The following is a 27,965-nucleotide window of genomic DNA, read 5'->3' as shown; positions in this document are numbered from 1 at the left end:
TCTATAATAGTGATAGTATTAGCTTTCTTCCCTGGAGTAATGGGTGTCAATTGTCATAGTGATGAGCTGGAAGTGGTAGCACTACCAATTAAGCAACTGGTTGGCAAAACCACAGTGCTAGGGGATGTGGAACTTGCACGCTATTACAGAAATGATTTTTTTGCTAACGGCCAAAAACGATCTTCAGGGTCGGTTTAAAAACCACTACTATGCCATCAATTGTAAAAGAAGTGATTTTCTGGGGCGGTTTTAAAACCGATGCTAGAAATTGATTTTTGGGGATGGTTCTGTTAAGAAAGCCACCCTTTAAATTCGATTTTCAGGGTTTCCCTAAAAAAAATTCAGAATTTTAAAAGTAATTTAGAATTCTATTAAAATAAGACAAAATATTTTTGATGTGCTCGGAAGCCCAGAGGACTGATAATAGCTTGCAAGATTTTGTGAAGACACCGGGATTCAAACCTACAACCTATCACATCGCGCATTCTATCTCCATCCACCACGCCACAAAGTCACTTGTTACTAATCATATGATGTTATCTATTTGTACTAATATGTACTAATCTTGTAATTAATATTTTCACTCGTAAACAATTTTAAATGAGAAAATTTTCAACTACAAAGTTTAAGGTCTCGTTGAGCACTACAACCTTGATATAGGATATTTCTGCATTCAAGGACATTTGAAAAATTCAAAATTTTAAAATTTGAAATCCGAAACTTAATATATATATCTTGGCTCCTAAACGATCTTGGATAAAAATTTCATCAACTACAAAGTTTTAGATCTCGTCGAGCTCTATAATTTTGATATAAATTTTGTCTTCATCCGACTTCATTTGAAAAAGTTATGAATTTATTTGTGCTCACAACCATGCCTTTGAAAATTGATTTTTAGGGGTGATTGACATAACCAACCATGCCTGAAAATAGATATATTCTTAGTGACGGTTTACTTAATAAACCGTCCCTAGAAATGTATTTCTAAGGGCAGAATATAAGCTACAGTGCTCCCTGGGATAGTTACAAACGGTTTGCTAAGTAAACCATCCTTGAAAGAAATAAGAGGTGTCCGTAAAAATTATTTCTGAACCAGTGGCAGTAGTTTGATGGTTTTGTAGTAGTTTATCCATTTTTTTTATTTTAGTTTATTCTCAGTGTGCGGTCCCTAATCTTGACGAATTGGTAACAAATAGTATCTTCTAAGAGCTCAACAGTGGTTGAAACATCAAGCTAACAGATACAGGCAAGTGATGGAATTCAATCTCAGTGATTATACTGGGTTCAAAAGAAGCTACAGCCCTTTGCTCAACTCTCTGTAGCTTATATAATGCTATAGCAGAAGTTCAGCCACCAATACTTTATACTTTTCAGCCACCAATACTTTATAGTTTGGATCTTACTTGGTGTTGGTGCTACAGAAACTTGGTCCGGTGCCCATAATGATTCCAGCCATGTACTCTCACTGATTCATGTATTCCAGCTAAAATGATCTCTTTCTACTCGTCCATTCTCTACCCAGATCAGTAACTGCTCATATATATACATATTTTTTTCTTCGTGGAAATATATCTGCAGAGTACTTATCTGGAAATGAAAAATGATACAAGACCAATGTGTAATGAAGATTGCTTTGCAACTTTTTTTCTTTGCAGGACATTATTGTCTTTTGCCATTGAGATAAGCTTAGCATTCAAACATTGGTTCTCCAACTTTGTTTTGTCCCAGGCCTCTTTGAAAAGTCAGGACTGGATTGGCTAATTAACTTGAAGAGAGTTGCTCCGGCAAGGATAGAAATGGCTTGAATGTCCAAATTAGTGCGATGAACATTATGAGGTCCATAAGGAAGAACAACATTTGGTCACCTGCATATTAAGTTACGTTTGTCAATAAGAATCTTTTTCATGCTGTACACCTCTAGTTCAAGTGAACGGGTAACATAGAAATCTTTTAAATAAAATGTTTCCAAACAGTGAATTTGATCTGCTCGATGTTGTGATGACCACGTGATTAAAAATATAGTTTGCCACAGTCTAATGGACAAAGTTGGCCTGGCCTGTTGGTACCCTCTGCCTGCCGAATCCTGGCAAAACCAACGACTTGTAGCAGTAGGATATGACTACCTTTTCGAAAAATTTGTGGAAGGGTAGTCTAGTTACTCAAAATTGTTGTATAAAACAATATTTTTTGTGTAGTAGTTTCATGGAAAAATATGGCCCTTGAGAACTCATTTTTGCACCTACTTTATAAATGCAATTTCAAAAATCTTATTTCTTAGTCAGTTTTATAACAAAATATATTGTCAGCGCTTACCTGGAAAGAAGAAAGCATGTTGACGTTTCTGCACCCATGAAAACCTGCATTGACAAATCACTATAATTTAAACCCATGAGAACTATCAATTGAATCATTATATTTAATATTGCAGGTAGATAAATATTTCAGTACTAATTAAAACTCTTGTCAATGCATTTGACTTCAGGAAAATTATGTAGATAGTAAAGACACACACTGGACTGCATAAATTTCCTCACTGAACATATCGACTATGCAACTATATAATAATTGTAAAAGATGACATATACATCAATGACAACCATGCTTTTATATATATGCATTCACACTAAGGAACTATCGTAAAAGTAAGTCTGTGTCACAACATTAGATATAAAGGTTATTCAAAATGGACAAAAATTGTTAGCTACTACACTAAAGCTAAACTAAAACAAACATAAAAATATTTTCATCATATTTTCTTTTTACATATAAGTTAAATTTGGGTCATATGGTATTCACACACCATGTTCATATTTTAATATTATTGTATTTCCTTTTAAGCAAACCTTGACATGTATGTGCTAACTTTTACAAAAAGAATACTCCCAGTCAGCTTGATAATCTAAAACAGAGATGAACACTTAATTTTAGCAAATGACTAATTAAAATTTCACTTACACAATACCCCCTCCAACTGGAGCAAGTGCTTTTGAAAACGACAATAAAGTAGTTGCTAAGCCATTTGCTGTAGCTCTTTGATATTGAGTCTGTGTTGAATGCATAGGAAAAATATCTCAAAAAGTTGTATATGTAAGTGAACTGGTATAAATGCAACAGGATGTAAAGGCACATACCACAGAATTATTTTGAAGAATTAATGAGCATGTAATAATTGTAACCTAGCATATGTGTGCAAGAAGGAATGGTGTTAGTAAGACACTGATCAATACAAAGCTTGATATAGAAAACACATAATCCAACTGAACCAACTCTTACAATGGGAAAAAGCAAAAGTTGGATACTTCATTAAATCTTTGCATTCTAACTATATACAAAACTTATTAAAGTTCCATTTCAATATGGTTTATCGTATATACACTAGAATTATAAAAATAAGATACTTATTATGGATGGGAGAAAGTCGGAACCTGTGGAACATTACACTACACAGGTATCTTAGCATCCACATTTAAATATTCTAATAGAAGGGAAATAGCATGGTTATTAAATTAGGGCACTTACGACAAAATTGGCTTTTAGTGCTGATGCAACATTTAGCACTATAGACAACCAAAATCCTGAGAGATGTGTCATGGATGGATAAGTAAATAGAAGCACCATAGATGAAAACTGCAAGATCATCATAGCATGTGAAATTAGTGAAATGGAATTTTAATTATCAACAGAAACTATAAAAGGCACATTAATTTGTACTCACAGCCACGACACGGGATGTAGTGACAGGTCCCAAAATTTTCACAATATGAGGAAAAATAAAAGTTTGATACAGAAGAATGCTGCCACCTGCAATTGAAGATGGAATATTTCATAACTATAAGTGGTGCAATGCTATAAACTAAAAACAATCATTGTTAAACATGTTTCTAAGTCAAATCTAAATGGTTTCATCTTAAAAAACTTGGCAATAAAATTTCATCATTGCCTGCAAAATGAGAATAATTATGTTAACCATGAATTTTACACTACTTAGCTTGACACACTCTCCAAACTTGCCATATGGTAAGACATTGAAATTCTTCTGTTCACATGGAAACAGGCCATGATAGTTGCCTCGTTATTCCGGGCATCAAACAAGATTTATATGATAGTTGGAGCTATATAAATGGCTGCAGTTGAAGAATACTTTGGATACCTTGATTTCCAATGTTGAGTTAGTGTTTGTTAATGAACCTCAGACTTCCTAGCAATGCCTTATTTTATTTTCCTTATTTTATTTTCAGAGGTGGTCTAAAAATGTCGTCTCTAAAGCACACTATAGGACCACTTGTCCAAGACATTCTTCTATAAATCTAATTTTAGAGGGGAGAGCTACAGAGGTCCGTATATATAAAGATTAGCAAATTTTTAGAGGCATAAGCAAGAACCTCTATAAATCTGATTTTGAGAGGCAGGTGTATATATGTGGCCCACTTCTGAAAATGCTGAAGTCCACATAACAAAGCGAAGCCTAGGTCATGTGCTCATTCTGTTAACATATCCGTTGATGGTGCATGAGGCGCCCCTGATCTACCCGACTCTTTTGGTAGCATGAGCAAAAACATATGTGCTGGTTCATGATCAACAATGCCCTAGCGAGCTCCTCCAATGCAGCCACCTCAGTGCTGGTGAAGGCATCAGATGTTGACATGTTGTGGTGCCACCGCCAACGCAACAACAACAGTTGGACGGCATTAGAGCTGTTTTTTAACCAATTTTTATAGATGAGTAGAGTGGCACCCTTATCTCCTCTTGAGATACCAACTTCATAGTCAGCATATGGCCCAACCTTTGAAATCATGTGTGACTTACATGGACCTTGTAGTTGAGGAGGCTGAGCACCCCACCTCCATAATTTTGATTTATTCATCTCTGGAAAGACTAGTAGTACTTCTCCCTCTTATTGTGCCTCTCAAGAGGAGAGTCCATTCCATCAGGGGTAGCACCCTTGAAGTTTTATAGGTTGGGCTGATCTAGTTTATCTGCTCTGTGTGTCATCACCAAGTAGCATGGGGTGACATTGTCACATGTGCATCATCAGGCAACATAGCCATCACATGCCATGTTGTGTTATATCATTGTAGTGGTGGGGCCGAGCCCTGGTGCCACCATCAACCATGTTGTGTCATGCCTCACTCGGCTGCACTGTCGGTACGGTGTCATTGCAGTCTGGTACGCTATGTAGATGCTACTGTGGTCTGGTATGCTATGTAGATGCTACTGTTGTTTTTATCTATTAGAGATCATGTTGCATTGCCCTATTCACCAATTGTTTGATGCTCACTCATGAAACCAACCCACTGATAATGAGGACACTTCTGATCAAGTCAACTTCAAAGTCGCTACCTATAAAAGAATGATGCCACACATGCTGGTGGTCCTCCTTCAAACACAGGCTCTAGATCCATGTCCGTGCACTGCTAACACCTTTTGACATCATCACCGATGTTCCTGATGGATGAAGGTGTGAACTTTCATTGATGTGTTCAAGGAACCATGGTGCTCTTCACCATTCAATTAGGTCTGTAAGGAAAATGGACCCTAGGCCCATTTACTTTGGATTTTGGTGTTTGGTGACCAACACAACCAAATTGGACTAATGAATTTGCAAGTAATTGTTTTGTAGTTCAATAGGGTGCAAGACGTGACTTGGACGAAGGCGACATGATGATCCAATGATCAACACCTTAAGCAAGACCCTAGAAGCACATGAGAAGACCCAAGATATCAAGCATAGTCCAAGCACGAAGATGGGAACCAAGCCGGACACAAGATCACGAAGAAACGTGCTCGAACAGAGGTGACCGGACGCGTCCGATCAGTTGCTCGGCAAGAGCAGGCGTCAGCAGCTATGACCGGACGCTGAGCGAAGTAGTGACCGGACGCACCAATGACACTGTTCTTCGTCACGGCAATGTTTTCAGCGTGACCGGACGCAGCGGCACTAGATGACCGAACGCACAAAGTACAACGTCCGATCGTGACTAGGGTGGTTCCAGAGCGGCGCCAGCGCCACCGGATGCGTCCGATCGAGTGAGACCAGACTCGGCCCAGAGTCCAATCAACGCGCACGCTCGAACGGTCGGGGCGACTGGACGCATCCGGTCAAGACGACAACAACGTTCGGTCAGTAGCAGAAAGCTGGGTTTCACCCTCAACGGCTACTTTCTCGGTGGGGCTTATAAATAGACGCCCCAACTAGCCATTTGAGATGTGGAGAGCTAAGGAAACATTCCAAGGGTGTTGATACACCATTTTAGTGATCTCCACTTGCATAGTGCTTAGTGATTCATTAGGTGATTAGCGTAGGTGCTTTGCGAAGTGCTTAGGTTGATTAGACCACCGCTTATGCGCTTGCTCTAGTTTTAGGCCTAGTGTTTAGTGAGGTTTGCATGCCTCTTATCACTTGGTGCTTGCGCGCACCATTGTTGTATATAGAAGGGGCTTGTAGTCTTGGGAGATCACACCAACCGTGTTTGTGGTGTGGCCACCACCGTGTACCGAAGGGAATAAGGCCCACGGCGGTTCGGCCGGAAGCTTGATAGTGAAGACGGCGGGGAGCATCTGGGAGAGGCTTGCTGGAAGGCACATCGGAGCCCCACTTGGGCGTGGAGAAGGCCCGAGGCTATCCATAGAGTTACCTAACCAGGAGCTTGGCCCTTATGAGGTATTCCTTGAGAGGGGCTCCAACGAGGACTATGGGGAAGCTTGCGTGCTTCTCGATACCTCGGTAAATATACTAGAGTCATCGACAGAAGTTTGCATATCTCTACCTTACTCTTTAGCTTCCGCATTTATATTGCAATCTTGGTGTGTGCTTTACTTTCCTAGCTTAGTAATAGGCTAGTTGATAGGTTTGGAACCTAGGTTGCATAACTCCTTTTGCGGTAGAGATAGCATCACACCTAGCAAAACCGTAATTGCACATTTAGATAGTTTATCTTTTGCATAGGTTTTGACTAGGTGAAATTAGAGTCCTTAGTTAGAGTTAGAGTTTTAAGTTGCCTAATTCACCACCCCCTCTTAGGCATCACGGTCCCTTACAGGGTCACTAGTAAAAGCCCTAAGTTTAGTTTTGGTAATTGAGTGTTCGCTAGTGGACTAATGTGTTCAATGAGTTGTGATTGTGGTAGGGTCCACATGAGGTGATGAGCAAGGCTAGGAGATGGTGGAGATGTAGATCAAGCCATATGAAGCAAGGCTCAAACTTGGAGAGAAGAAGGAGATGAAAACAAGCCGAAGGCAAGGGAATATGCTAGTGGTTTTCATTTTGCTGACTAAGATGCAATAGAGTTTTAGGATAGATAGCCGTACTATTAAGAGGGGAACTCTAAGGCGAAGACGATTATCTAGTGGCACTAGTTTGAACTAACTTTGCATATTCGTTGGACCTATTGACATGGTGAGAAAGCAAGTGAAAATGCTTTCAAAAAGCTAACTCAATGCTTAAGGGGTGGTTTTCAAGTTTGGAACACATTTGGAGTTAGTGCATTTGAAAATAATTTAAGAGAAGTGCTTGGTACAGATTTTTTTGTACCCCCAAAAATGTCTAGTGTTCTTCTGGAGAAGCACCAAAGAAAGCACTGAGTGTTAAACCCTAATGAGCTAATTTGTTCACGCTGTTAGGTAGCAACTGGAATTGTCCAGTGGTGTCGTGCCTGGGGCATCAAAGAAAGGCCTGCATAGGGGTAGTGTGCGAGAGATTTAAAAGATCCATCAAACTTCCCAGTGGGGGCCACCAAAGTTTTACGATGAGCCCCTAGAGCTCTCGAATTGGGGGAATAGAAAGTCCAGACCCTGTCGAATTTCTCTGGTGATGGCCACCGGAGGACCTCCAAAGGAATGTTTAGTCAACCATTGGACCATCAGCTAGTCTCAGACCAAGCCTATGGTAGGCCACTAGAATTCTGCAGTGGTGACTCCACTAGTGCACCGGAGAAGGCGCGCTAGCAACGGCTAGATCGACTCAATCTCAGCCGTTAGATTTCATTATACCTTTCTCTAGTGAGTCTTTTACGATGGTCACTGTAGATTTCTAGTGACCCTGCAGAAGCTATTTCTAGCCAGCTCCAATGCGGTGTGCTCGGGATTGGAGGCTCTCTTGGCATTCTAACTGATAGACACCTCCCTTGATAACTCAAGAACACTTCCCACTCACTCCCTTGCTTAGAGATTGATCGAAAGTGAGATTGGAAGAAGATATAATGCATTTTCCTAGAGAGTTTGCATCTAGTGGCATTAGTTCATCATGGGTTGCGGGTTTGTTTTTACTCTTGGTGGTTGTTGCCACATAGATGTTTTGGAGTAGAAGTGGATCGTTGAGCAACTTGTGGTGATTGTTTGGTGTCTCTAGTTGAGTTGGTTGTGAGGGGTATTGTGCTCACTCCATGAGAGATCACGAAGAACAACTGTAGTGGAATGCTCATGGCTAGTCAGTGTGCTCTTGGTTGATTGACTTCTTGAGGCACACACGCTTGGGTCAAGCTTGAGAGGCTTGTTAGATTGTGAATAATCACCAAAAGACCCACCTCGATGAGGATGTAGGTTGCCAGCAAGCAACTAAACCACGGGGATAAATCTTATGTCCCTCTTGCCCTCAGTGGTTTGCTCATCTACCTTGTGCTTCACTTATTGTACTTAGCTTGTTGTGTTGTTGCTTGTGTAGCTCCTAGTTTATAGAGGCTCTCTAGTTGAGTAATGTAGCTACTTTAGTTGTTTTCTTGCTTGGCTTAACTAGGGTAGTTGCTAGCCTCTTATGTGGTTGACGTGCTCTAGTGGTAGTTCGCCTTGTTACTAGAATTGTTTAGGAGGCTTGCTTTGCTATGAGTAGGCTAGGCAAAGTAGTGGCTATTAGGATTGTGTTTTTATTTAACCACTTTGCTTTAGTTTGTGCTTTTGTACAACTTTTTTGATAGGATATTCAACCCCCTCCTCTAGCCAACTAGATCTTTTTCAATGACGTGCTGCAATCATCAGTGAGAAGCCTTTGATTGTGTGTACTTGTGTGCCTCTATTGATGATTTTGACCTACTCCTCCCTGCACAAGTTGAAACATGTCCACCTCGACCTCGGTTACTTTGGCAATAAAATGGGCTATCATCTGCATGAGCTAATTCTCAATTCCTAATCTAGTCGCAGCATCTATAATACGGCTGTGAGAGATGCCAGTCTTTGACTTCTCTATTCAGACCATTTGTGATGCTCGTGCTATGAGTGTGGGGATGTGAAATTATAATACATTTAGTAGTTAAAATATTGTAATCTGTTACGCAAATATGTATCCAAGAGGCACCTGGCCCTCTAAGTCCCCATCCTCTATATATACTGCCGGAGAGGCTCATCACAAATATATCACGCGCGTTATACCAAATATACTGAGATTTTATCAAGAATATTAAATTTATTAATAACATGGTATGGTTGATAACAATTTTTAATTATACCTTATCTCAAAACAATATTTATATACCTGTAATTGCAAATACTTGACCAACATCCTCAGATAGTAGACTTAGTCCGCCATAACTTCTGTCACTTTCAGCCCATAGAGGAAACAACTGCAATGTTATTTAAACTATTAGTGGACAGATGCTAATTTCATGGTAAAATAGCTTATATCTCTTTCAAAAATTTAATAACATTCAGAAAAAAAATCAAAACTCCATTATTTGTTTCAGACAATAGCAATCTGCACAAAATGATAAAAGTAAACAATGATGAGAAAGGGAAAAAGGATAAAATAAGGAATTATCACAATGTTGGGATGCATTCTTCAATCCTCTCAATGTTAAGGCGACCCCTCCATTTCAAATTATAGTACACTTTAGTTTTGTCCTAAGTCAAACTTCTCTATTTTGACCAAGTTTTTAGAAAAAATACAGTAACATGTACAAGTTAAAAATAAATGCACTATCAAAACATATTTCATGATGAACTTAATGAAACTAATATAATGTTGTAGATAATGGTGATTTTTTCATAAACTTGGTCAAAGTTAAAGGAATTTCACTTAGGACAAAGTCAAAGTGAAATATAATTTATGAATATCTGTGGTAATATGTACAGTAAAATAGCTAAATGTTGTTCGTATTTAACTGATTCACACAACTGAACAACAACACATTTTAATTAGTGTTTGACTTATTTTTAATCTAAATAATAGAGAACTATTGAATTATCTCTATTTTTACATTTATATTGAGACCTCTAGAAGTGCACAATTATTATTGTCAGATATCTTCAAATTTTTGTAAGGTACTACAGTTTTTCAAGAAAAACATTTTATTTCTGAAACATGGTATTGGTTGTAGTATATATAAGAGAAATGAATCAGAACGGATGTGCATGCTGGAAATAAAATGGGATGGCAGCTGATGCTTCCAAACATGGAATAGAAACTAGAGATAAATTATTTTCTCATTCAATAGCTTTTGCCATAGGCTAATCTATCTTCTCTAGCTCAATTTCAGCCTCTTCAAGAAAGGTTCAGTACAACTGGTGAAAAATATCTCCTTATGTATATACTTTCATAAGTAAAAAAGTTGTATCCATAAAAAGGGTTATTAAATTGTGTTTAGTAGAGAGGATAACTATCTTATTCTTAAATGATATCTTTTTCATATACAATATCAATATTGAATGTATATCAATGAAAATGGCAAATGTATATGAAACTGTAAAATTATACCTCCATATATGTCATGTCATCAAAGCCAGCGATACAAAAGAGAACAATAGAAGACATTAATGGCCAATTTTTAAACAAGTTCTTATTCATAGTCAAAGTGATATGTTGCTCAACATTCTCTTCAGCACCAGCCAAATAGCCATTAATAGTCTTTGTTGCCTGATCTTGCTCTTTCTCAAGTTTGTGTGTATGCAATGTCTCCTGAAACAAATTGGTAACACTACCTTTAACCAATGTTATCCTAACGTTAAATGGTAAACAGTCAGTCACTTGCTGTTTAGCCATTATCTGGGCTAAACAAGTACTTAAACAGACAAAACAATCATTTAAACACGATAAATGGCCAATTTAAAGGAAATGGTGTGTAAATGGACTAAATGACCATTTAAGGCGAATAGTCCTTTTAATAGAAATAAATCTCTGAGCATCATTAGCTGATCAGTCATAAAAGTAGAACATAACACAAAAAATAAAAAAAATGATAGGACTAAAAAATATCTAATAGAAGACCGGTCTCTGTAGCTCCTTCCATTCTTAATGATTTATCTTATCCACCTAGCCATCCTACTAGCTCAAAAAAGATATTAGAATAACACTAGATCCTCCGCATTACACTTGGAGCTGGTGCAGAGAAAATATATTTGTGCTAGTTCTTAATAAGACCTGGCGGTGATAAACTACCCAAGTGTGATCCATAGCTCAGAGCTATTTTGGTGACTTTTCATAAACAATATGGTCCATCATTGTGTATCATCTACGGTAGACCGTGTGCTTGTAGTTTTGAAGCAAAGGAGAGCACACTCATTCTTTGACTAGTATATGTAAATGATATGCTAAGAAAGAATATTGGAGATGCACACTATACACAATACCTCACATTCACTACACATACATGATCAACATATAGCTCAGAATGGAGCAAAGTTATCCTGATATGAGAATGGTCTCCTATACAATAACTATAAACTTACATACATTCCAACTTCCAAATCGAGGCTTATTTGTCATTTCTAGTTCTCTATGCTAGTTCTCTATATATAAGAAAATAATAGCACTTGTTAACCACACGTACCTGGAGACAAACACAGCTCAACAGAATACCAAGGCAAAAGACCGTTATGCATAAACAAGGTAAGAAATATGGAAACCTATTAAGTTTAAGAATTTGTAAGCTGAAGTAAAATTATATTAAATTAATTGAAGTACACGCATATGTTACACGATTACCTTCCAAACAATGAGTTGGCAGGAAACAATTTTGGATATTTCTCTGTTGGCTGTCAATTGGAAGAAAAGAATAAGAATAACATGGATGCATGATTATGTGGGATATGAATAAAACTCCAAATTTCTAAGGAATTAACGAATACCTGTGCAAGATAGCCACCAATGGATGGCCCAAGAATAAGACCTATTGCCCATGAAGTGCTAATCTAATCATATAAAACAAGTATATCATTTGAAATGTTCCCTTTATAAATATATTGGAAATTAACCATACAGCTATGATATGTGTAGTTCTTACAAGTGACAATCCAATAGCATGATGCTCAGGTCGAGAAACCTCAACAGCATAGGCCTGCAAATATCAGTTGTCTTGTTAATAACTATACCATTGTTGGGTTCAATGAAGAAATTTAAGTAAATTGGTTATTAATATATATCATACTCTTAAGGTTCCAAGTAATCCATTCAAAGAACCAAGAAGAAATCTGGTAGCTAGTGCCATCCAGTAGTGGACACTCAGTCCAAACAAAGTATTGAAGACAAGCCTGATAAAGAAGTAATAGGCCACAAATAAGCAGAGATACAACACAAAAGACAGTTCAAGATTCCTCACTACAGCTAGCTTTATTTAGTATTATGAATAAAAAATACTAACGTAGTAAAAATTCCAAACACAATAACTGGCTTCCTCCCAATACGGTCTGCTACCATTCCCCAAAAGGTAGAAGTTAAGGCTCTACCGAGCATTAATGAAGCACCTGCGAAAATTAAGAATACGTAGGCCATTGAAATACATAAGAAAGTTAGTGTTCTTTTTAGAAAGTTTTAGGACTAAAAGCAGTTAAATCACTAGGGAAGTTCTTACCTACGAAACCCGCATAGAATCCAATATCTTCTACTCGTTTGGCAACATGCAGGTCTCTTATCTGTTATCAAGAACAAACTCAAACTCAAGGTGGACCATGTTTGCTAAAAAGAGCTAGTACAATACTTATATCATAACATGTCAATATATGCAGATATGGAGTCCTATTATACTTCGCAGTAGGCTGACTAGAAAATTTACATGGTTCATGTGGAGGAGTGCACATACCACACTACAACTCAAATTTAGAGAAAAACTTGACCACACATAAATCTTTCCATTAGTACACTTGAAGTTGCTACCTATCATATCAAACCAAACTTTGATGTCTGGAAGGTATAGTATGAGAATGAATATATGCTAATATATTTCAACATTGTTGATATTACAGTTCAACAAAAAACACATAAATGAATGAATTATACAAGGTGGATACTACAAAATCTAGAGCCGAGAAAGAACTCAGAAAGGCAATGCAATGCGCAAGGTGTCATTCATGCATGACGATGACATAAAGGCAGTCTGAAATTTGAACATATATACCATGAAGTATATGAATGGAAATATTGATGATATTGGCAAACCTGAAATTCAAAGGGCAAAAGAGTTAGCAATCAACATTCCGAACTAACAATAATATACACAGGAATGTAATGGGTAGCAACAGAATGGATGAAGAGATATGCAGAAAAATAGAAAGAAACAAGTATTTGTCATCTATAGATCAATTTGCTGCACATCATTATGAGTATTAACATATTTGTTCACTAGTAGAACCCTGTGTTCTATGTGAAAAAAAAAACAAATGTTTAACATATTTGTTCACATAGAACACAGGCTTCTAACACTAATAATAAGGAGCTAATTACTTATTCCATCGTCATCTATGAAATTCACGCTGGCAGAGCATGCAGCTGCGCGAATGTGCAGCGTGTATACAAAGAGTAATAACTTGGAACATACTAAGAACAAACTGAGTGATAAATCGTTCAGCACAGCCACAGATCAAAAGAACAAAAAAAAACTTGTAAATCAAAGGGAAAAAGAACATGGGAGGAGGGATTATGCATACAAACGACGAGGTTGATGATCCAGATGTGGAAGAAGCGCCAGTATGGGATCCCCGTGCTCTCCGCCTTCTCGCGGTCGATGATGCACCCAGGGCAGCCATCGAAGTACACCGCCGTGGGCTGTTCCTGTTCCTCCAGCAACGGCACCGCCGCCTCGCCTTCACTGCAGCCGGCCATCTCGAATTTCTTCTCAGCTAAGCTAGCTACGTGCAGCAACTAGCTATAGCTCCCTTGCGATCTGGCCGCGCGGCAGAATAGTGCTGTGCGCAAAATGACGTGCGTTGCATGTGTTCCGGCATGGGAATTACCCTAGACAAATAAAGGACTCCAACCACTAGAAACTAAAGTCGCTCCACCTTTATTCGGTAAGGCATGTGTCCCCTAAACTTTTGGTAAGCACGTTGTCTGATATTCATAAATTAACCAATGCTTTCTTATACGTTGAAATTTCGAATGTTATCTTATCATGCTACTAGAGGCTATAAAATAATTTACAGAAAAAGCTACATACATGCGCACAACGGACCCCAACTAATCCTTGGCGATAAAAGTTTACGAACGCACGTTGTCACCCTCATAAATTACTGCTACTGGCATCCATACTTTGTTGTGCAGTTGCACAAGCACAGCACAGCAGTACATGCGGCTGTGATCGTCTCTGTGTACTAAAGGACCTCGATGAGCTAACTGTCGGTAATGGTGGAATGTTTGCTGGGGGTTAAGATTCCATTAACGGTAGGTAAGACATGCTAAGGGGTCATTCTACTATGTGGACTAGCATGATTTGTCACTTTTCCATGCCTACATGGGCCAGGACAACCATGTCAGGCCCACACGCCCCGGCCCGTTGGTGCATGCACGCCATCACTACTCCACAAAAGATTTTTAGAGAGTCAAAATCGATTTACAAGGCTGTCACAACCCCCACAAATATTATAGCTATCGCAAGCCCTTTTCTCTGAAGTACTTCCAATAAGTGCATCCAATGAGATTTAAACCTGCCTCACGCACAACCACTAGTAGAGAACAGACCTTTGATCCTCGACCAAAATGGGCTCTAGTCCCGGAATTTTTTGCGCCCGGGACTAGAGATATCTTTAGTCCCGGTTGGTGGCTCCAACCGGGACTAAAGGTCCCTGCCCAACGGCTACTACTGCGCCAGACAGAGGTGGCAGGGACCTTTAGTCCCGGTTGGAGCCACCAACCGGGACTAAAGGTATACTTTTACTCCCGGTTGGTGGCTCCAACCGGGACTAAAGGTCTACTCCCGGGCCGTGGCTGCGCCCGGGGTTGGAAAGTTACCTTTAGTCCCGGTTGGAGCCACCAACCGGGACTAAAGGTCTCCCCTTTATAACCCGGCCGTCTCCTTCCTCCCCAAGCCCGAGCTCAGCATATTTTGAAGCTCACTGCAGTAGTGTTCTTGCTTCCTCCCTCCCTCCATTGTTCCTCCATCCATTCTTCGATTCCTCCGTCGATTTCTTCGATTTCTCCGTCGATTCTTCAGTTGTAAAGGTTACCAATCTCATACTCTCATTTTCACCATTGTCTTATCTCATTTTGTTCACTATATATATATATGGTTCTTTATTGTGGTTTTTTTCATTTGTAAGCAATTTGAGCTCAAAATCACTTCAAGCTTGCATATTTACATGAAAGAAGGTTAAAGTAGCTAGTTGAACTTGCGGACCGTGTTCATCTCGGCGACCATGTTCTCTGCCGAGCGGTAACGGACGTCAAGGAGGAGCTTTGATTCTACGAGGGAGAGCGGCAACGGTCGTGGAAGACCGTGTTCCCTTCTCGTAGAATCGGAGCTCTTCCTTGACCAAGTACGGTGCCGTCCGGTGGAGAAATGCTCGCCGAGATGATCACGTAAGCAAGTTCAACTAGTACGGATGGTTATTTATTCACATGTCCCGATATCGTCGCAGTAGTCTGTCAATCACCGTACTTTTTATTTTAACTTTCTATGAAATGAAAAACTTAGAAAATTATAGAAAATCCGTACTAGTTGAACTAGCGGACCGTGTTCATGTCGGCGAGCATGTTCTCTGCCGAACGGTAACGAACGTTAAGGAGGAGCTTTGATTCTACGAGGGAGAGCGACAACGGTCGTGGAAGACCGTGTTCCCTTCCTCGTAGAATCGGGGCTCTTCCTTGACCAAGTACGGTGCCGTCCGGTGGAGAAATGCTCGCCGAGATGATCACGTAAGCAAGTTCAACTAGTACACTCCCATTCTTCTGTTAATTTGCGGAAATATCATGTGAATTACTTACCTGCCGCAGTAAAAGACGAGAACACAATGACCATTAAAAATATCATTGTTTAGAGATTTAGATAATTTTATAGTTTCTTAATTTTATTTGTTTATAAAAGGAGAAATTTATAGTGTATTAAAAAATGAGTATAGAGAGTAGATGGCAACTGCTTCCGGGTCCTCGGCCTCTCATGGGTTTCCAAAGCGACTTAGGCCGGGCCTTCCTCTCATTCCATGCGGCAAGTGTCGTGATGAGATGAAGATTGTGATGGAGTACCGAGTGAAGAAGGAGGGTCCCAACAAGGATCGTATCTTCTACAAGTGTCCGGATCGCAATGTGAGTTATTTTATCGTATTTAATGATTATGGTTAGTTTATACCTATTTTCATGATGGTTGTGATTAAAGTTCTAATTTTTTGTTTTAATTTCAGTGGGATGGCAGTGGACGATGTTCAGGCTTCTACTGGGAGGAAGAGTATGTTGAACTCGTGCAAAAATATCTTGCACAACAGGCAGATACGGCGGCTAATGAGGCAGTGATCCAGCCGAAGAAGCCCAAAGATGTTGCACAATCGGGGGATCTGTCTGTTTTAGTTGAGATTGGTCGCGAAATCCTTGTGCTCCTGAAATGTATTTTAGCTTTAGTTCTTTTAGTGGTAGTTGGGATTGTCTACATTGTAGCGATTCTTTCATAAATTTGTATCTTTTGTGGTGGCACGCATGTTGTATAAATAATTAATTATGATCTAGGTTTTAATATGATATTTATGTCATGTAATGCAGATGAGCCGTCATTAGATGTATAATGCTGATCGCCGCTCCCAAGAGTTCATTGACGGCGTGTATTCTTTGTTACGTGCGGCCGAGGCAAACAAACGCGACGGTTTCATGTGCTGTCCATGTGCCATATGTAAGAATACGGTAGAATATCCTTGCTCAAGGACTCTTCATTCACACTTGTTCAAGTCGGGTTTCATGCCAAACTATATTTGTTGGACAAAGCACGGAGAAACCGGTGTTGTAATGGAAGAAGGTGAAGAAGAACAATGGGACGACAATGATATTATTCCTGATGGTGCGTGCTTCAATGATACTGCAATGGGAGAAGCTGAAGAAGAGGTAGCCGCAGAAGATGAGCCGGCTGATGATCTTTCTCAGGTTATTCGTGACGCACAAAGAGAATGTGAAAGTGAAAAAGAGAAGATCAAGTTCGAGCAGATGCTAGAAGATCACAAGAAATTGTTGTACCCAACTTGTGATGCAGGGCAGAAAAAGTTGGAAACCACACTAGAATTGCTGCAATGGAAGGCAAAGAATGGTGTATCTGACAAGGGATTTGGAGAGTTACTAAAAATCCAAAAGAAGATGCTTCCAAAGTACAATGAATTGCCCGCCACTACCTACGAAGCAAAACAAGTTGTCTGTCCTATGGGGCTAGAAATAGAGAAGATACATGCATGTCCTAATGACTGCATCCTGTACCGTGGCAAAGAGTACGAGAAATTGGATGCATGCCCGGTATGCCATGCGTCGCGGTATAAGATCAGGCGAGATGACCCTGGTGATGTTGAGGGCGAACGTCCGCGTAAGAAAATCCCTACCAAGGTTATGTGGTATGCTCCTATAATACCACGCTTGAAACGTCTGTTCAGAAACAAAGAACATGCAAAATTGTTACGATGGCACAAAGAAGACCGTAAGGTAGACAATATGTTGAGACACCCTGATGATGGGTCCCAGTGGAGAGCAATCGACAGAGAATTCCCGGAGTTTGCAAATGACACAAGAAACTTAAGGTTTGCTTTAAGTACAGATGGTATCAATCCTTTTGGAGAGCAGAACAGTAGTCATAGTACTTGGCCTGTTACTCTAAGTATCTACAACATTCCTCCTTGGTTATGCATGAAGCGGAAGTTCATTATGATGCCTGTGCTCATCCAAGGCCCGAAGCAACCTGGCAATGACATCGATGTGTACCTGAGACCACTTATTGACGAACTTCTCATTTTGTGGAATAAAGAAGGTGTACGTGTGTGGGATGAGTACAAACAGGAACACTTTGATCTGCGAGCATTGTTGTTCATAATAATCAATGATTGGCCTGCTCTAAGTAATCTTTCAGGACAGTCAAACAAGGGATATAATGCATGCACACACTGCTTCGGTGATATTAGAGGTGTATTCTTGAAAAAATGTCGAAAGGTCGTGTACCTTGGCCATCGTCGATTTCTTCCTGCAAATCACCCCGTAAGAAAGAAAGGCAAGCATTTTAAAGGGAAGGCAGACCACCTGACCAAGCCTCGCAACCGAACCGGTGAGGATGTACTCGATATGGTCAATGATGTGAAAGTCGTCTTTGGAAAAGGACATGGAAGCCAACCTATTCCGAAAGACGCTAACGGTCACGCACCCATGTGGAAGAAGAAGTCCATATTTTGGGACCTACCCTATTGGCAAGTCCTGGAGGTCCGTAGCTCGATCGACGTGATGCACCTGACGAAGAATCTTTGTGTGAACCTGCTAGGCTTTATGGGTGTGTATGGAAAGCCTAAGGACACATTTGAAGCACGACAGGACCTGCGTTGTTTGAGAGAAAGAGACAACCTGCATCCAGAGAAGACAAATGATGGACGCCATTACTTACGTCCTACTAGCTACACTCTAAGCAAAGAGGAGAAGGAAATCATGTTTGAATGCTTAAATAACATCAAGGTACCATCTGGATTCTCCTCGAATATAAAGGGTATTATAAATGTGCCAGAGAAGAAATTTTGTAACTTAAAGTCCTATGACTGTCACGTTCTCATGACGCAATTACTTCCAGTTGCATTAAGAGGAATTCTACCTCCAAATGTACGTCTAGCCACCGTGAAGCTATGTGCATTCCTCAATGCAATTTCTCAGAAGGCAATTGATCCAACTGATCTAGCTAAACTACAGAATGATGTGGTTCAATGTCTCGTCAGCTTTGAGTTGGTGTTCCCTCCTTCCTTCGTTGATATTATGACACACCTCCTAGTTCACCTAGTTAAGGAGATTTTCACTCTCGGTCCTATGTTCCTACACAACATGTTCCCCTTAGAGAGATTCATGGGAGTCCTGAAGAAATATGTTCACAACCGTGCTCGCCCAGAAGGAAGCATCGCCAAGGGCTATGGAACAGAAGAGGTCATTGAGTTCTGTGTTGACTTTATTCCCGACCTTGACTCGATTGGTGTTCCTGAATCGAGACATGAGGGGAGACTAAGCGGAAAGGGGACACTAGGGAGGAAAACATATATTGGTATGGATGATGATTATTTCAATAAAGCGCACTACACAGTTCTACAGAACTCCTCTTTGGTAGATCTGTATATTGAGACACACAAGGATCTCTTACGATCCGAGTTTCCAGGGAAGACTAAAGCTTGGATTACGCATAAGCATATGGAAACTTTCGGCGGTTGGTTGCAAAAAAAATGTCAAGGTGATGAGAGCATCCATGAGCAACTGTATTTATTGGCTATGCAACCATCATGGCATATCGTCACATACAAAGGGTACGAGATAAATGGGAACATATTCTACACAGTAGCCCAAGATAAAAGGAGTACCAACCAAAACAGTGGTGTCCGCATAGATGCCACAGACCCGAATGGGAATAAGCAGACATATTATGGACGCATAGATGAAATATGGGAACTAGAATATGCACCTACTTTGAAGATCCCATTGTTCAAGTGCCAATGGGTCAAGGTGACCGGAGGCGGGGTAACAGTAGACAACGAGTATGGAATGACAACAGTAGACCTTAGTAATATTGGGTACAAAGACGAACCATTCGTCCTTGCCAAGGATGTGAATCAGGTGTTCTATGTCAATGATATGTCTACCAAACCAAAAAGAGGGAAAACCGATAATGACTCAACCAAAGAGCCAAAGCGCCACATAGTTCTTTCAGGGAAAAGAGTCATCGTGGGAATTGAGGACAAGTCGGACATGTCAGAAGAATATGAAAAGGATGACCGAATTCCGCCCTTCAAAGTGAACAAAGACCCTAGCATCTTGGTAAATGATGAGGACACTCCATGGTTACGAAGCGATCATAACCAAGGGACATACGTAAAGAAGAAGTTCACTGCTGTGCCCACTTGATGATATAGTGATTTAATATAGTGTGTGTTTGAGATATTATGTAATAATTGTGAATTCAGATGTTTATTATGTCATGTTTCAAATTAAATCAATGTTTGATTTGGTGGGATTTCTCTCTAAAAAAGGTAAATTAGGATACTAAGTGATGAAAAATTAAAATATTAACGTTAAAATGATGTGAAAACAAATTTTCTGTCCAAAACCAATAGTTTTAACAATTTTAATTAAACACTACATTTTTGCATTAACGAAATAATAAATATTAGTTACATTATGTTTTATAATTCTAACAAAAAATAAAAAAAGTTAGGTTATAGATTTTTCCTATGTGCAATAAACAAAAAGAAAATTCGTATTTTTAACAAAATAATTTTATGCCTTTTTATTTAATTTACTATGTATTTAACAAAAACTATTGCATTTCTATTGTATTTAACAAGACTATTGCTTAAAACAGGCGGGAAACGAAACTGCAGGCCACCTTTACTCCCGGGTGGGAAGCCCACCCGGGAGTAAAGGTGGGCTGCAGTTTCGTGGCCTGCCAAAAAAAACCCTTTACTCCCGGTGCGTGTTACCAACCGGGAGTAAAGGTATACCTTTACTCCCGGTTGGTAACACGCACCGGGAGTAAAGTACCTTTACTCCCGGTGGGGGGATGGCACCGGGAGTAAAGGGGCGTGGCATATATATACCACTGCCATCTTCTTCCTTGCGTTCTTCGCCGATTCCTCTCCCCTGCGCCCACGCCACTCCGCCCGCCACACCGAGGACGCCGCCACCACCCCGCCCAACGTCGGTCGCCGCCACCGCCTCGCGCGCGTCCGCGGTCCCCACGCCACCCCGCGCGCCGACGACCTCGTGGCGCCACTGCTGCCCGGCCGCCCCCGCCAGACGCGCGGCCACACCGGTACCGTACGTTCTTCGCCGATTCCCAAGGTACGCTAGCTGCTTGCTCCGTTCCATCTCCAGGCTACACCGTGACCAACAGATCGATCATGATGAGGAGCACGCTGTGCTAGCTTGCTCGATCTCGGATCCGCGCGCCGATCAAACACATTTGATCAGACTGCAGTTGATCATTGAAGATTTCACTTCAATGAACATAAAAAACAGTGATGTCCATCATAAAAAGAAAGATCTTATATATAGGTTTGGTCGAAATAGTTAGCACTTCGCTAACTTTCTTGTATTTTGTTTATGGTTAATAAAGTGCTGGGAAGCAATGCTCCATGATTTCAGTTAAAAAAACTATGATAATTTTGACCAAGTTCATATAGAGAAAAATATCATCACTTATTATACTAAATAGATTATACTGTGAAATTATATTACATGATAATAAACTGAATGATACTAATTTGATATCATAAATAGCAAAGTATTTTTTTATAAATTTGATCAAACTTAAAACAATTTAATTTTGACTAAACAATATAAGGTACTTTTTAGCCAATGGGGTACATTATTGCATATATGTTAGTTTATCATTATTGCGTTTCTATGTATACGGCGAAGCACCGCCGCCCTCGTTTGCCCTAGGGTTTAGGCGGCGGAGCACCGCCGCCCTCATTCGCCCTAGGGTTTAGGCCGGTTCCGCTGCCCTCGTTCGATCATTTTTGGCATGTTGTTGTGAACCTCTTCGGGAGTAATTCTCTCTGGTTATATTAGCAATAAGACACATATACTTACATTTCATAATGACTTATACTTACATTATCAGCATAGAATTTTCTCATATGATGAATGACTACATGGTTCACATGGTTTATACGTCATGCGTTTCTATGTATACGGGGGAGCACCGCCGCCCTCGTTCACCCATGTGTTTCTATGTATACGGCGGAGCACCGCCGCCCTCGTTCACCCATGTGTACAAACATATATACGGCGGAGTGGAGCACCGCCACTCTTATCACACCGCCCTTTCTCGTGGCCTAGTTGATCAACATTCGTATTATCGTTATCGTTAATGCTAAACAATCACACCAGGGCGAACCGCGCTGTTGATGTCACCGACGTGGTTCGCCCTAGTCACCGACGCAATTTGCCCTCGGCCGTTTATGTATAGCCCTAATTCGCCCTAGTACCGACGTAGTTCGCCCTAGTGTGGCGAATTGCATCCGTGACCGAGGGGCAAGATTTAATAATGCATATTGTTCGTAGATTTTACGCATGTAAGCAAAGATTTGACGTACTATATATTGGTTTTGTTTTTTGAAGCTAGATGGCCGACCCGAGAAACATGGATGAGGAGGAGTTGATGATGAATTTGATCAACACTGGCACTCAAGTTGCCGGCGATGATGGTGCTAAAAATAACGTGCAAGAGGATGCAGATGACGGGAGTCAGTACTTAGCTCTTGAACAAAATGAGCAACAACATATTGGCCAAGTATATATTTTTTATTATTAGCTATATATATTATCATATGTCTTATGTGTGCTCATGACATTAAAAATAATGTTTATGTTTTGTAGCCCTCTGGATCGACATCAACAACTACAACGAAGAGTAAAAATGTTCGAGGTCCCAAAAAGCCATTGGAGGGCCGCTTCATCATCTCGGAGTTCAATGTGGATACAGGAGAACCGGGGGGGCCGAATAAAATGAAATTTGTGCACCACTGTGGTTACCTTGTACGGGACCGGCTCCCGATTAGTACCCGTGAATGGAAGAAGAAGACCAATGCTCCTCATATCAGTTTTGTCTCCGATCGTGACAAGGCATTAATTTGGAAAGATGTCTTGGTACATTTCACGCTCCAAACAGATGGTTATGATGATATAATAGATGGCGATGAATTGAAGGAGCGAGTTAGGGATTGGGCAATGAAGAAGATGGCCACCCAGTTTCAGACTTGGAAGAAACACCTATACACGACATATGTGAAGAAGAACATAGCACCAGATTTTACTGTCCCAGGCCCGATCTCAAAGCAGAGGCCCTATTGGGATGAGTTTGTACAGTACAAGACTTCGGAAGAGGGTGTGAGTTGGGTGATAAAGAACCAACGTAATGCCCAACAGAAGACATACCACCATACCTTGGGATCAGGTGGCTACCCGACTGCCATTAAGAAGTGGAACAAAATGGAAGCAGACCTTCTTGCCAAGGGTATCAGACCAGAATCACTCGAGTGGGGAGAACGTGCAAAGAATTGGTTTTTCGCTCATGGGGGAACACTAGACCAGGAGACAGGGAAGTGCGTTTATGGCGCAAGACTGCAAGAAGCAGCAGAAAGATTGTTTTATGCTCAGAGAGCTACTGCTAGTGGTGCGTTCAGGCCCAACAGAGAGAAGGATGAGCTGACATACGCCATCGGGACTATTGAACATGGTGGCCGAACTAGAGGCAAAGGAAGTGTCTCGTGGGAGCATGGATTCCCTCATGACAGACCTTCCTACAGAAGTCGCTAGAGAAAGAAGGAAGAAGAGGCACAGCGGCTCCAGAGGTTGGAGGAAGCGGTGCGTGAAGCATAGGAGCGAGAAAAAAACCTTGAAGCGAGAATGCAGGAGGAAATCAGAAGGCAAGTGCAAATAGCAGTGAGTGCAAGTAAGCAGGCATCAGAGCCAGGAATCAACATTAGCCAATCTGTTCAGTTGAAAAGCAGCTGCGCTTCCACGGAGATACCAAATCAAGGGGACACAGGACTGCGCTTCCCTGTGGATGACGTCACTGAACCTTGTACAACGTGTGAGCTACACATTCCGAAGGAGAATTCCACAATCAAGGTGGCTATCGGTCTTGTTAATCCTATCGACCGAACCAAGACACCAAGGATTCATGGGAATATAATCCAAGAAGGATATGCTACCATCTCGGTAGATAAAGCTGAAAAAGGTTTTAGTGATTTGCCTCTTGACATTCCTGGAGGTGATGGCGAGAAGACTCTAGGAGAAGCGGAGAAGACATTCATTCTATGGCGCAAGCGCTACATCATCATTCCAGGGATGTCGGCTCCACCTCCTCCTGAACTACCTCACCATAGGTACGTGCGGATGAAAACACTACATCATTAATTTGTATTGGCTTAAATAATTAACAATCTGCTCATAATAATATGTCATTCCTTTTTTTTGTAGCAGATCCTCCCCCAACCTAAATCCAATTATTCAATCGCCAGATCATCATAGTGCTCTGTACGATGACATTGTGTTGGAAGACGAGGCTGCATCCACACCATCTCCAAGGAGGTCTCCAACGCCGCAGCCACCACCTCCAAGGAGGTCTCCAACATCGCTGCCAACACCTCCAAGGAGGTCTCCAACGCCTCCCCCGCCCCCGCCTACCAAGAAGCCTAGTAAGAGGCCAGCCCCTCAAACGAAGAACCAGTCCCCGCCTGCAAAGAAAGCCACCGTGAAACCAAGGGCTATTCCCAAAATAATATCTGAAGAGAAGGAAGAAGGAACTGATGCATATAAAAAAGACATGTCTAGATTCTATGACAAACTTAAAATGAATCAAGAAGCAAGGAGAAACCCGGAGAAACCGTACTTCTTCGTAGCTCTAGATATTCTAAGAAAAAAGGTGACTTCTTACCAGCAACAACAGCGGGAATCTCGTAAGCCGTCCAAATCAACGTTATCGGACTATGACCGCACTCTCACCAAGTCAATTGAGGCGGCACAGAAAAAGAAGCGGACAGGGAAAGGAGTTGCCCAACTCGGACAACAAGCGCACCAATCAATCCCCCCGCTAGTTGTTGGTAATGAATATGGTTCGAATTTAGGATTAATGCATCAGGCAAACATACCTCCGGATGTCGATTTGGATCACCTTGGTGAATTTCTTGATGAGACTGGTCTCAACCTTTACCAGATGTTTGGTGATGGAAACATTGAGAGTGCGGCGGAGGTTGATATTTGGAAGAAAAAATTTGTACTAGGCCAAAGTCTATACAACCCTCAAGCCTTATCTGATCTGGGGACGCAAATGTACCTGCTAAACAAGTGGTACATGCAGGCGTCTACCAGTGGAGACTTCTGTGTTGGTGTCAGAATTAGAGACGAACATTGGTTCCGTGGCGATGATGTTATGTATGTTGACTTTGCAGAATTTCATCAACTATGCCAGCTGACCTCTCTGGACAAAGTTATCATTAGCTGCTATTGCCTGTAAGTAATAATTCTTTCGATCTATTATTAAACTCATCATATGTGTGTATATGCATATAAATTATCCTAACAAGTACTATATATATACAGATTTACAATGACAGAGCTCAGAAAGGAAGGCTGCAATGAAATTGGTTTTGTTGATCCCCATATAGTATTCAAAGACCCAATTACTCCAAAGACTAATTGGAAGAATGAGTCAGAGAGTAACCTCATGAACTTCTTAGTGAACCAACGCCACAAGAAGGATATACTCTTTCCCTATAACTTCAAGTGAGTGTTAATCATGTCGATCATCCTTAATGGCTCATATGTTGATTCTAGTTAATTAATGAGTGTTATGCGTTATATCCTATAAACACATGCAGCAATCACTGGATATTGATGGACATCGATCTGGTGAAAAGTCACTTGATAATCTATGACTCGATGAGAAAACCACAACAAGACTACCAAGATATGATAGATATTATCCAGAGGTAATTTTGGGATCTCTAGCAACTATATACACACAAACATGATGATTAACTATATCTGATGACGTGGCAAATTTTTTATTGGGCAGTGTTTGGAAAACCTTTATTGAGAAGCAACACATGGAAAAATGCAAAGCGCCACTGAATGTAATCCCTTTGAAAGTAAGTCCCCTGAATCGCATCATCTTTATTAATTAAACATATAGCTTTCACCGGATCACCAGATTGGATGACAAATCTTTTTCTCGTAAAGTGGTGTCTGAGGCAGGAACAGGGGAACAACTACTGTGGTTACTATGTTTGCAAGTTTATCAATGTGCTCTCCCAAAGAACTCCTACAGAGAGACTCAAAGTACGTTAAAAATACACTATATATTCATTTAATTATTATTATTGATTGTGTTACTATGTCTTTATATATATATATATGTACATATATTAATTTATTTTCCTTTAATTCAAACCTGTAGACTCGATGGTTGGAGGAAAAGGTCATACGGCAAGACCAAATCAAAGCAATTCAAGAGTCTATAGCCGGATTTTTTAATGAGCAGGTCATCGATTCCAAGGGCGAGTTCTACTTCGACCCAACACTGCCATTGAAGCCAAGCTAGAGGATGAGAGGAAACTTTTTATGTCACAACAACTGTAATGCAATCTTTTGTAATATATGCACATGAAATAATATAATGTAAAATACACATATGCATGCATGCATGTAAATATATATATATATATATATATATATATATATATATATATATATATATATATATATATATATATTTCTATGCTTGAATTGTGTGATTTAATATGTTCATTGTGCTTGAACCCAAACATACTATACGCGCGTATAAATGTATAATTAGCAGCATACAATACGACTTCGAAAACCTATTTTGAAAAGAAAACAAAAAAATGAAAAGAAAAGAAAAAAGAAAAAAACCTTTAGTCCCGGTTCGTATTACCAACCGGGACTAAAGGTGCCGGCCATCGTGGCATGTCAGGAGGCACCTTTAGTCCCGGTTGGTGTTACCCACCGGGACTAAAGGTCCTCCTTTAGTCCCGGTTCCTGACCCGGGACTAAAGGACCCCCTTTAGTCCCGGATGCTTACTCCCGGGTGGGGAACCGGGACTAGAGGGGGTTCCCCACCAGGAGTAAAGCTCGGTTCTCTACCAGTGAACTTTCCCTACCACCACACCACATAGCTACTCGTGAAAATGTACGTGACGATGCTAGCATTTTTATATTAACATGAATGAATCCTATATTGAATATTTTAGCTTCTAAACAATCTTAAATGGAACAAAATTGCAACTATCACTACTACAACCAGCCTTTTTTGAGGCGACTGTAGATGCTCTATAGAAGTGGCTAGGTCCAGCTGCCTCTAAGCTTAGGTCCCTAAAATAAGGGATTTGTAGAGGCGCTAGTAACAACAGTCATCCTTAGAAATCCATTTCTAGAGGCGGTTGTAACTACAAATCGTTTTCTAAAAATATCCAAAAACCACAAATCAAGCCAAAACAAATAGCAAAAACTTTTTTTTAAATCCGGGGAGGCCCCCACCAGGAAGCCACATGGGGGGTTCAAACCTGCAACCTCAGGTCTTGCATGTAGCAGCCCTAGTCACTCCACCTCAAAATCACTTGTGACTAAAGGGCGCAACCATTCCCCTTGTATGCACTTCACCCGATTTTGAAGTGAGTATTTGGGATAATAAACGAATTCAAATGAATAAATTTTAGCTGCAAAGTTGTAGATATCGTTGAGTACTACAACTTTGTTTTTGGTCGTTTCTCCATTCGAGGTCATTGGAAAATTTTGAATTTCAAATGTGAGAAATTCAAACATAATTCTCCGTGGATAAATGATTTTAATTGAAAAGGTTATCAGCTAGAAAGTTGTATAACTCTTGGATATCTACAACTATGTATTTTGTCATTTCTCCGAGGTTGTTGGAGAAAAATCAAATTTCAATATTTGAGGACTTTAAACTAATTTTTTGGACCATATATTAACTCAAACGAACAAGTTCTCAGTTCCAATGTTTATATCTTCTTGAGGTCTATAAGTTTGGTTTCGGACTTTTCTCTGTTCGAGATTGTTTGAAAAAAATTAAAAAATTGAATTTCAAAAT

General features: G+C 40.4%; 1 protein-coding gene across 1 annotated transcript; it reads right to left on the bottom strand.

Annotated features, from left to right (window-relative positions):
* Positions 1-1,700: 1,700 nt before the first annotated feature.
* On the bottom strand, positions 1,701-14,020 carry LOC136481943 (protein ZINC INDUCED FACILITATOR-LIKE 1-like). The gene is made up of 17 exons (XM_066479217.1): positions 13,846-14,020; positions 13,317-13,357; positions 12,774-12,834; positions 12,564-12,666; positions 12,351-12,453; positions 12,207-12,260; positions 12,052-12,114; positions 11,909-11,958; positions 11,754-11,829; positions 10,682-10,882; positions 9,464-9,551; positions 3,716-3,801; positions 3,520-3,627; positions 3,132-3,176; positions 2,956-3,044; positions 2,314-2,357; positions 1,701-1,865 (listed from the first exon to the last, which is right to left on the bottom strand). The coding sequence occupies exons 1-17, from the start codon at positions 14,018-14,020 to the stop codon at positions 1,762-1,764; spliced, it is 1,491 nt and encodes a 496-aa protein (XP_066335314.1). The 3' UTR covers positions 1,701-1,761.
* Between the last annotated feature and the right edge of the window lie 13,945 nt (positions 14,021-27,965).

The sequence above is a fragment of the Miscanthus floridulus genome, chromosome 9 (genome assembly GCF_019320115.1).
Source record: "Miscanthus floridulus cultivar M001 chromosome 9, ASM1932011v1, whole genome shotgun sequence".
In the NCBI taxonomy this organism is placed as follows: domain Eukaryota; kingdom Viridiplantae; phylum Streptophyta; class Magnoliopsida; order Poales; family Poaceae; genus Miscanthus; species Miscanthus floridulus.
Note: the sequence above shows the minus strand (reverse complement) of the source record. Positions and strands in the feature narration are given on the sequence as shown.